We start from the raw sequence: 11,121 nt of genomic DNA, 5'->3' as shown, positions 1-11,121 counted from the left end.
AGGGGCATTCTGGGTAGCCCGCCCCCTCCCCTCGACGTCATCGCACCTGCACGGAGCTGGCCGCGCGTGCGCTCGTTGTCCAGGTGGGCGGAGCTTGCCGACCGCCCTCCCCTCGCTCCTTCCGAACCTCCGACTTCCCTAGCAACCGGACGCTTCCTCAATACAATACACATAAAGCTTCCGGTTGCCTGGAAAGAGCTTTTCAAGGGAGACAAGAGTGTTTAATTGTCATATGATTATTGTCCCAACCCACAGAACAATGACATTCTTACTTGCAGCAAGAGTCAAGAGTTTTTTTTTTTGTCCTGAAATGGAACAATGAAAGCAGCAGCGCAACAGAAATATATAAACGTAGTACACAGTAGTCACCATTAAAAAAACAATGAGGCAAAGTTCAATATGTAAAAACAATCAAACAATATTGTGCAAAGACAAAAAAACAATGTTCCCAAGTCCCCAGTGCATTCAACGGAGTTTACAGTTTGGAATTTAGTTGGAGTTGTTAATAACAACATAACAAGCCGGCAAACACAATACATATAGATAATATATAATATATAATAAACCAGGGACTTTGTTTTTTTCTGGACTAGTGGTTATTAATTTATTGATTGTTTTTGTTTATTATATATTATTCTTACTTGCAGTGGCATAATAGGTTGGTAAATACAATACACATAAAGAATATATAATAAACTAAGGACATTTTTTGGACTGGCACTATTTATTATTTATTTGTTTATTATATATCCTTATATATCCTTAATTGCAGCAGTATAATAGTCCTGTAAACACAATATACATAGATAATATATAATAAACTAAATACTTTTTTTTGGTTTAGTATTGGTTATTGGTTATTAATTTATTATATTTTTGTTCATTATATATTGTGTATGGTGTTTACAGGCCTGTTATACTGCTGCAAGTAAAACATTTACTGGTGCGTGGTCAGTCCATGTGAAAATTGATAAGACTAATATTAATTAATAAGGTTTAGAGGAATATGGACCAAATACAGGGAGGTGGGACTGGGACCTTTGGTTGGCATGGGCAAGAATGGCCAAGAAACCTGTTTCCATGCTGTATGATTCTATGACTCTATTACAAAAAATAACAAAGTCCTTAGTGAAAACAAAGGCAGCCCATAAATATCCACAGTTGAGGTTAGTGTTGTGGGAAGAAGCTGTTCTTGAACATGGTGTTCGTGGCTTTCACCTGTTTCTTCTTCCTGATGGTTGTAATGAGACGAGAGCTCGGCCAGGGTGATGAAATTCTGACTTGCAGCAGCATAATAGGCCATAAACACATTTCATATGGATAATATATAATAAACCCCCAAAATTCAATAAATTAATAACCTAAATGCTGGTGTTAAAAATACTAACCCTGTACAACCAAAGACGGTCCAGAGATGATGTTAGTATTTTGCCGCATTCAAGAGTCTGATGGAAATAAGTTATTTTTGAACCTGGTGGTCATGGTTTTCAGACTCTCAATAGGAGTCGTGAAATGAGAAGTGGTGTGGATCCAGCAGTGTAGGTCAGGGTGTGGATCTTTGCTGCCTGACCTGCTGAGTTACTCCAGCAGTTTGTGTCTATATGTCAAGAATCAAGAGTGTTTTATTGTCATATGTCCTGAAACTTTCCAATTAAATTCTTATTGGTAGCAGCACAACAGATTTGTAAATATTCTACTCTGTAAAACCATAATAAAATATATATATAGTATATGTATATATACTATCTTATCAATACAAACATTCTCATCTTGTTTCTATCTATCAATCTATGTTTGTTTGTTGTCCCATGTGATATGGGACCTATGCCAAAACGGCACACGGTTTTTGCACCACCTTACTCACCTTTTCCCCGCGGTCATTCCTATAAAGTTTCGTTCAGATTGATGTTATATTTCACAAGATATTTTACATTTTTAAACATAAAAAGACACGATTTGAGAATAAATTCTTCACTGCAACTATATCTTCAACTATGACTTCACAATGCTAAATTGTTGCAATCTTGGCACACTCAGTCCTGCCAGGCTACCAGCACTAGAAAATGCAATTGCAAGCTACAATGTTGCTATCCCTTTTGTTTAAATCCTGGCAGCATGGAGAGAAGGTGCATTAAAAAAAATATTTTAAAGCCACAGTACACTGATTTTTGAATAAGGCGAACTGAGCAGCCCCTGCAGTTGGGGGCTATGGGTGTGGTGGAACCTTGTGTTGGGGGAACGGGTTGCGTTGGGGAAACGGGTGAGTGGTGTGCAATATTTCCTTGGGGAATGGGTTGTGTTGGGGGACCAGGCCTCCCGTGGGGGCTATGGGTGAGTGGTGGAATCTTGTATTGGGGAAATGGGTTGCGTTAGGGAAACGGGTGAGTGGTGTGCAATATTGCCTTGGGGAACTGGTTGCATTGGGGAACCAGGCCTCCCGTGGGAACTATGGGTGAGTGGTGCAATATTGCGTTGGTGGATCAGGCTTCCCGCGTAACAGGGACTCAACGGGTCCCAGTTGGTCTAGTATATTACTAAAACTCTCATCTTGTTTGTAAATTAGTCTGTCTGTCTGTCTGTGAGTCATGCCCTGAATTACGTCAAAACGGTACACGATATAATACAATATTTGGACCACCTTACTCACAATTGACTTGTGGTGAATTTTTATCAAGTTTTGTTTAGATTGATGGTATATTTTACAAGTTATTCACATTTTTAACTTTACAAAATCCAGTTTGTGAAACATTTCTTCCATCTGCACACTGGCAGTTACAGCTATGAGGTCACAATGGGATCCAAATCCTTGCTGACCCTCCCCAAAACAATGTTGCAATCACAGAACAATGAGTCCTGCCAGCAAGATTTTAAAGTTTCAAAATAGGGAGGCTGAAGAGGAGGGGGAGGGAGTGCTGGGCAATAAGGGGAAATGAGCCGCCTCTGCTCAGTTGGGGGCTATGGGTGAGTGGTGTAATATTGCGTTGGGGGAACAGGTTGCGTTGGGGGAATGGGTGAGTGGTGGAATATTGCGTTGGGGGAACGGCTTGCATTACGGGGGACCAGGCCTCCTGTGTGACAGGGACCCAATGGGTCCCACTTGTTCTAGTACATTACTAAAACTCATATTGTTTGTTGGTGAGTCTGTCTGCGTGTGATTCATGTCATAAATTACGCAAAAACGGTACAATTAGCGCTACAATTTTTGGACCACCTTACCAATGTCCTGTGATGTGGTGTATCAAAGTTTCGTTCAGGTTGATGTTATATTTCACAAGTTATTCACATTTTTAACTTTACAAAATCCCATTTTGAGAAATAAATCTTCCATTTGCACTGGCAGTTACAGCTATGACATCACAATGGGATTGTAGCCCTGCCTGCTACAATGTTGCAATCCAATGACGCCGAGTACTGGCAGCCCCAGCAAGTGCAATTGCATTTTTTTAAAGTTTAAAATGAGGGTGGGTGAATAAGGGGAAATGAGCTTCCCCTGCACAGTTGGGGGCTATGGGTGAGTGGTGGAATATTGCGTTGGGGGAACGGGTTGCTTTGGGGAACAGGTGAGTGGTGGAATATTGTGTTGGGGAACGGGTTGCGTTGGGGGACCAGGCCTCCCGTGGGGGCTATGGGTGAGTTGTCGAATATTGCGTTGGGGGAACGGGTTGCGTTGGGGGACAGGCCTCCCATGTGACAGGGACCCAACGATCCCACTTGGTCTAGTATATATATATATATATATCAAGTCATATTTCAAGTCAAGTCACATTTATTTATATAGCACATTTAAAAAAACAACTCTCGTTGGCCAAAGTGCTTTACATTTGTATATAAACAGACAAACAAACAATAATAGTGCAAAGTCAAAAATAATATTCCCAAGTCTATAGTTTGGAGCCTATTTTGAGGTTGTAGTGGTTTTATGGAAGAAGCTGCTTCTGGACCTAGACATTACAGTTTTCAGGTTCCTTTTCCTTCTTTCCAATGGCAGGAGTGAAGTGAGAGTGTGGCCAGGGTGGTATGGGTCCCTGATGATGCTGGCTGCTACAATCAGTTCCTTGTGTTTCTATGGAATGAATACTATTTGTTAATAAAGAAAATAATTTTGTTTGAGTGACACGGTCTACTTTTATTTAAAAAAATAAAGAGAACTTAAAACAAAGGGCATTACATGACGTGTTGCCCTTTGTCTGAAGAAGGGTCTCAACCCGAAACGTCACCCATTCCCTCTCTCCGGAGATGCTGCCTGTCCCGCTGAGTTACTCCAACTTTTTGTGTCTATTTTCGGGCATTGCATGACAGCGGGTTTACATGCACTGCCTGTGTTTCGTGTGTCCCCGATCAGGTGACCAGCGCCTCGCCTCCCCGGGCCATATCCGCATCACGTGATCCCAGCGGCCTGGGTGCGCCTGCGCGCCGACGAGTCGGAGGGATTTTTGAAGATGGCGGCCGACTTGAGCGTGGTGGGGCTTGTGGAAGAGTTCGTGGTCGGGCAGCACGACGCGCCGGCCAAGGATCTAGCGACAGGTAGGAGTGGGGCTTGAAACGCGGCAATGGCCGTGCGTTGTTGGCTCAACAAGCGGCGGTGTGAGGGAACAGAGCCGCCAGGAGGAGGTGGGTGGGTGGGTGGATGGATGGACGGGTTGATTGATTAAGAGTCTCCACTAGGCCCCGTCGCCCTGGTAACGGCAACGGAGCCCGGACGGACCACAGTGGGCCGCCGGCGATCCCTGTATCATCATCGCCGCCCGGTGAGGGACTGATGGACACATAGCGCGTCTCCTCGACTGCCAGAGTGAAGCCGCACGCAAACAGCAGGGGCAGACTGGACCTCTTATTCATAGGAGCGTAGAAACATAGAAACATAGAAATTAGGTGCAGGAGTAGGCCATTCGGCCCTTCGAGCCTGCACCGCCATTCAATATGATCATGGCTGATCATCCAACTCAGTATCCCGTACCTGCCTTCTCTCCATACCCTCTGATCCCCTTAGCCACAAGGGCCACATCTAACGCCCTCTTAAATATAGCCAATGAACTGGCCTCGACTACCCTCTGTGGCAGAGAGTTCCAGAGATTCACCACTCTCTGTGTGAAAAAAGTTCTTCTCATCTCGGTTTTAAAGGATTTCCCCCTTATCCTTAAGCTGTGACCCCTTGTCCTGGACTTCCCCAACATCGGGAGCAATCTTCCTGCATCTAGCCTGTCCAACCCCTTAAGAATTTTGTAAGTTTCTATAAGATCCCCTCTCAATCTCCTAAATTCTAGAGAGTATAAACCAAGTCTATCCAGTCTTTCTTCATAAGACAGTCCTGACATCCCAGGAATCAGTCTGGTGAACCTTCTCTGCACTCCCTCTATGGCAATAATGTCCTTCCTCAGATTTGGAGACCAAAACTGTACGCAATACTCCAGGTGTGGTCTCACCAAGACCCTGTACAACTGCAGTAGAACCTCCCTGCTCCTATCCTCAAATCCTTTTGCTATGAAAGCTAACATACCATTCGCTTTCTTCACTGCCTGCTGCACCTGCATGCCCACTTTCAATGACTGGTGTACCATGACACCCAGGTCTCGCTGCATCTCCCCTTTTCCTAGTCGGCCACCATTTAGATAATAGTCTGCTTTCCTGTTTTTGCCACCAAAATGGATAACCTCACATTTATCCACATTATACTGCATCTGCCAAACATTTGCCCACTCACCCAGCCTATCCAAGTCACCTTGCAGTCTCCTAGCATCCTCCTCACAGCTAACACTGCCCCCCAGCTTAGTGTCATCCGCAAACTTGGAGATATTGCCTTCAATTCCCTCATCCAGATCATTAATATATATTGTAAATAGCTGGGGTCCCAGCACTGAGCCTTGCGGTACCCCACTAGTCACTGCCTGCCATTGTGAAAAGGACCCGTTTACTCCTACTCTTTGCTTCCTGTTTGCCAGCCAGTTCTCTATCCACATCAATACTGAACCCCCAATGCCGTGTGCTTTAAGTTTGTATACTAATCTCTTATGTGGGACCTTGTCGAAAGCCTTCTGGAAGTCCAGATACACCACATCCACTGGTTCTCCCCAATCCACGCTACTAGTTACATCCTCGAAAAATTCTATTAGATTCGTCAGACATGATTTACCTTTTGTAAATCCATGCTGACTTTGTCCAATGATTTCACCACTTTCCAAATGTGCTGCTATCCCATCTTTAATAACTGACTCTAGCAGTTTCCCCACTACCGATGTTAGACTAACTGGTCTGTAATTCCCCGTTTTCTCTCTCCCTCCCTTCTTAAAAAGTGGGATTACGTTTGCTACCCGCCAATCCTCAGGAACTACTCCAGAATCTAAAGAGTTTTGAAAGATTATTACTAATGCATCCACTATTTCTGGAGCTACTTCCTTAAGTACTCTGGGATGCAGCCTATCTGGCCCTGGGGATTTATCGGCCTTTAATCCATTCAATTTACCCAACACCACTTTCCGGCTAACCTGGATTTCACTCAATTCCTCCAACTCCTTTGACCCGCGGTCCCCTGTTATTTCCGGCAGATTATTTATGTCTTCCTTAGTGAAGACGGAACCAAAGTAGTTATTCAATTGGTCCGCCATATCCTTGTTCCCCATGATCAACTCACCTGTTTCTGACTGCAAGGGACCTACATGAGCGTGAGGGGTGATCTTACAGAAGTGTATAAAATCATGAAAGGGAGAAATCGGGATTAATACACAGAGTCTCTTCCCCAGCGTAGGGGAATCGAGAACCAGAGAACATAGATTTAAGGTGAAGGCAGAAAGATTTAATAGGAATCTGAATGGTAACTTTTTCACACAATGGGTGGTCGGTGTATGGAATGAGCTGCCAAAGGAGTTCGTTGCGGCAGGGACTATTGCAACTTTTAAGACAAATTGACAGGTACATAGATGGGACAGGTTTAGAGGGATATGGGCCAAATGCAGGCCAATGGGACTAGTGTAGATGGGACATGTTGGTTGGTGTGGGCGTATTGGGCTGAAGGGCCCGTTTCATGTAGTTTGACTTAACAGCACCTTATTCCCCTTTGGAAGAGCCATGTAGCATGGTCTTTTGGTCCAACTTACCCATTCTGTCCCATGTACACTAGTCTCACTTGGCTGCATTTGCCCCATATCCCTCCAAACCCACTTTATTCTCATGATAAAAAAGATGTACCTTTAGCAAGGGGATCGGGAGGAATTTCTTCAGCCAGAGGGTGGTGAATCTGTGGAGTCCATTGCCAGGATGGTGGTGAAAGCGAAGTCATTGTTTACTTTTAAAGTGGAGTTTGACAGGTTCTTGATTAGTTAGGATGTCAAAGGTTAGTGAGAAGACAGGAGAATGGGTTTGAAAGATAGATCAGCCATGGTTGAATGGTGGAGTTGACTTGATGTGCCTCAATTACCCAATTCTGCTCTTTGGAGGTATGAACTTATCCTATTCCTTTCCTATCCATGGACCTGTCCAAATTTAAATATTGTTTTAGTACCTGCCTCAACTATCTTCGCTGGCAGCTTGTTCCATATACCCAATACCCTCTGTGTGGAAAAAGCTGCCCCTTATGTTCCTATTTGATCTTTACCCTCTCACCTTAAACCTTTGTCCTCTGGTTCTTGATCCCTATACTCTGGGTAAAAGACTCTGCATCTACCTTATCCATCCCCCTCATGATATTGTACAACTATATGAGATCACCCCTTGGCCGCTTGTGCTCTGTCCTTCTGCCCAACCTCTCCTTATAGCTCAAGCCCTCAAGTTCTGGCAATGTCCTCGTAAATCTCTACTCTCTTTCCTACTTAATGATGTTCTCCCCATGGCAGAGTGATCAAAACTGAACATCATACCCCAAATGCAGACTCACTGACATCTTTTACAACTGTAACATAACATCCCAATGTCTAGTAGCTTACAACCCAATGGTATGAACATAGAATTCTCCAATTTTAACTAACATTCCCCTTCTATTTCCTACTCCATCTATATTCAACCCTCTGGCTTTACTCTTTTCTTACACTCTTTTGTCTCCTTTTCATATCTAGCCTTTGTCCATCCAACTGTCAGTCAAACCCTACTCACCTGTATCCACCTATCGCTGGCCATTGTCAGGCATTATTCTGCCCACCACCTCTTGTCCAGTGTTCACCCTCACCCACTACAATCATTCTGAAGTAGAGTCATGATCTGAAGCAACGTCTATCCAAGTTCTCCAAAGATGCCCTGTGACCTACTGAGTTACTCCAGCACTCTGTTATTTTTGTTTATAAACGACCATCGGCGGTTCCTTGGGTTTGCATAAACTGGGTCTCTTGCCTGAAACTCTCTTGTTTGTTCTTGTATCCGTTCGTACTGTTAGTCAACAGTTGGGCAGGATCATGTTGCTGCTAAGGCCTGCATTTCTTTCCCATTTCTAATTGCCCCTCGGGCTAATTTAGAATCAACTGCATCCTTGTGTCTGTAGTCAGATATCGGTAAGCTTCTTTCCCTGAAAGACAGTTGTGAGCAGGAGGAAACTTTTACTATAATTGGGCATATACATGGTCGTGATTTTATCATGAATGTATTTAATTGCTGTGGTGGAATTTGAACTTCTATTTAGTGAAGAATTATCCTGATGTATGTTCATCATGTTGAATTTTGCTGGATATCCAGTTTCCATGTAATAACTTTAGTGGGGATGGTACTTTTTAATTAAAGTATCTCGTGGTTCGGTAAATCAAGGTGAGGAATTGTGGGTAAGCGTAATATGAAAGTTGTTAATCTAAGAACAAAAAAGTTCTCTTTTTTCTGGATCTGAAATAATGTTAAAAGGCTTTGCTTTGCCTTTTTTGCACAAAAAAGTATAGTATTTGTTAAATGATGAGAGATTGAACACAAAAAATAGTAGGCCGCTCGACCCCCTCAAGCCAGTCTGTCCGTTAGCCTGATTACGATCTATGCCAGCCTTCTGTACCTGCTCTCCATATCTCTCAGTTTCTTGGTTGTTCTCCACCATAACCGTATGAAATTATCTTGGCTCATCTGTCCTCAATCGCAGAGAACATCAGAGATTCACTATCCTCTGTAAGTAGAAATTTCTGTGCATCTTAGTTTTGGGTGACCGGACCTTTATCTTGCAGCTTTTGTGCAGTAGATTATTGGAGAATGAGGTAAAGTGCGGTGACATCAAATGATTCGGAACACCAATATTATGTGTAGGAAGGAACTGCAGATGCTGGGTTATACCTGAAACGTTGCCTATTTCCTTCGCTCCATAGATGCTGCTGCACCCGCTGAGTTCCTCCAGCACATTCGATTTTCCAGCATCTGCAGTTCCTTCTTAAACGCTGGAGTAACTCAGCAGGTCAGGCAGCATCTCTGGAGAAAAATAATGGGTGATGTTTCGGGTCGGAACGGCTGAAGAAGGATTCCGACTCGAAGCATCATCATTTTTTTTTCTCCAAAGATGCTGCCTGACCTGCTGAGTTACTCAAAGGTAAATATCATGTCTTTATTACAAGAACGCTTTAATGCAGGAGTGAGGAACTCAGTGCAATTGTGGAGGGGATTGGTTCAATTGCACCTGGAATATTATGTGCAGTTTTGTTCTCCTTACCTAAAAGACTTGGCATGCAGCGAGTAGAGCATACATTCCATAAACAGGTTGCAGGTATGGTATATTTACCATATGAAGAGAGATTGAGTAGACTGACCCTACATTCTATAAAGGCATAAAAAAGGTTTCCATGGCGGTCAATGGATTTTAGGAGAGAGTAGATTTTATTTTTATTTTTAAAGAATGATGATTCCCTGGCTGAGAAGACTAAAACCAGGGGATTACAGTTCTAAAATAATGGATAAGTTGTTTAGGACTGAGATGGGAAATTTCTTACTCTGTGATAATCCTTGGAATTCTCAAATTTGGAGGCAAGTTGTTGTTCATTCAAAACAGAATCAACATATTTCCTGGATGTTAATGAAATCAAGGGTTATGAAGATAGTACTGGAGGCCCGCAACAGCCTGAGAACAAGCACTGCTCATAAAAACTAGAACCTGGACTTTGAAAATGGATTGATTGCCATAGGTGTTTTTATTGGCAAGGTGATCCAGACGCAGTGCCAGGGAGACAGTGTCCTCTGTAGATCTATTTTTCCTGTACTGAATTGCAAGGAGTCTTGTTTGGCTGAAAGACTGGCGTAGATATAGACCGTTATCAATCTTTCCAAGCACAAAGGTTTACCCTGATGAAGCTTTTGAAGTGATTTTTGCTCTAATTGTTTCAGTATCAACATTAAAATTCATATCAAAAAATAAAATTTGCTGTGGCATAAGAATTGTATTGATACTTTTAATCTACTTTTCACTGATGAAAAATTCAGTATTGGATGAAAAATCAACAACAGAGGCAGTGAATTGTTTTATTCGTTTGATAATCTTCCTGCAATTCCCCATATTAAAAAAAAAAAGCTAGCGAGTGAGGTAGATGATTGATTTTAATGTCTCGCATGATCATCAACTAAAATTGATAGTTGAAAACTTGGCACTTCAGGCCACAATATAGACAGTTAGAACCAAGCAAGGATGAGACCTTTTTATGTGCTTCACTGGGCTGTTGCAGAGAAGTAATGCTGTATTGATTTGAAAATTATGGATTTACTTGTGACATTGCTGAGAGTTGATGGTATTGTAACACTACATTACTTGCACTCGTGGTTTGTTCATTACTGCAGATGCATTTCAGCAGGCCAGAGTAGGTTGCATTTATTGATCTTGCACTGATAAACATTGGACATTTTATTGTGTGGGGTGTCACACCAGTAAAATGTTTTGTAGCACTTAGTCTGAGATCTATACAGCATGGAAACAGACTCTTTGGCCTAACCTTTCGAAGTTGAAGTGTTTTACAAGGTTTGCTTGGTGGAAAAGTTAGACCTAGATTAAACTGTGTGTGTCACTACGTTTACTCTTCATTGCGATTGTCATCGGAGTATGGAGGTGGGGTAATTTCATTCACTTTGAATCCATACTTTTGGAATTTCCAGCAATGAGGACAACTGCTTGGCAATACAATCCTTTTAAGGTGATTTTCTGCACCTTAACACAATGGTATGGAGTAATTGGTTTACATGGTGAGATTG

At 42.7% G+C, this 11,121-nt stretch overlaps 1 protein-coding gene across 1 annotated transcript in view; it reads left to right on the top strand.

Annotated features, from left to right (window-relative positions):
- The first annotated feature begins 4,411 nt into the window (after window positions 1-4,411).
- Window positions 4,412-11,121, top strand: part of mms19 (MMS19 homolog, cytosolic iron-sulfur assembly component) — a 59,081-nt gene continuing 52,371 nt past the window's right edge. Inside the window, exon 1 of the mRNA XM_033034126.1 lies at window positions 4,412-4,524. Within this exon, the coding sequence (XP_032890017.1) occupies window positions 4,440-4,524 (85 nt within the window). The 5' untranslated portion in view covers window positions 4,412-4,439. The remainder of the gene's footprint in view (window positions 4,525-11,121) is intronic.

This window comes from Amblyraja radiata, chromosome 15, assembly GCF_010909765.2.
Source record: "Amblyraja radiata isolate CabotCenter1 chromosome 15, sAmbRad1.1.pri, whole genome shotgun sequence".
In the NCBI taxonomy this organism is placed as follows: Eukaryota; Metazoa; Chordata; class Chondrichthyes; order Rajiformes; family Rajidae; genus Amblyraja; species Amblyraja radiata.
This window is presented reverse-complemented; position numbering and strand designations above follow the sequence as displayed.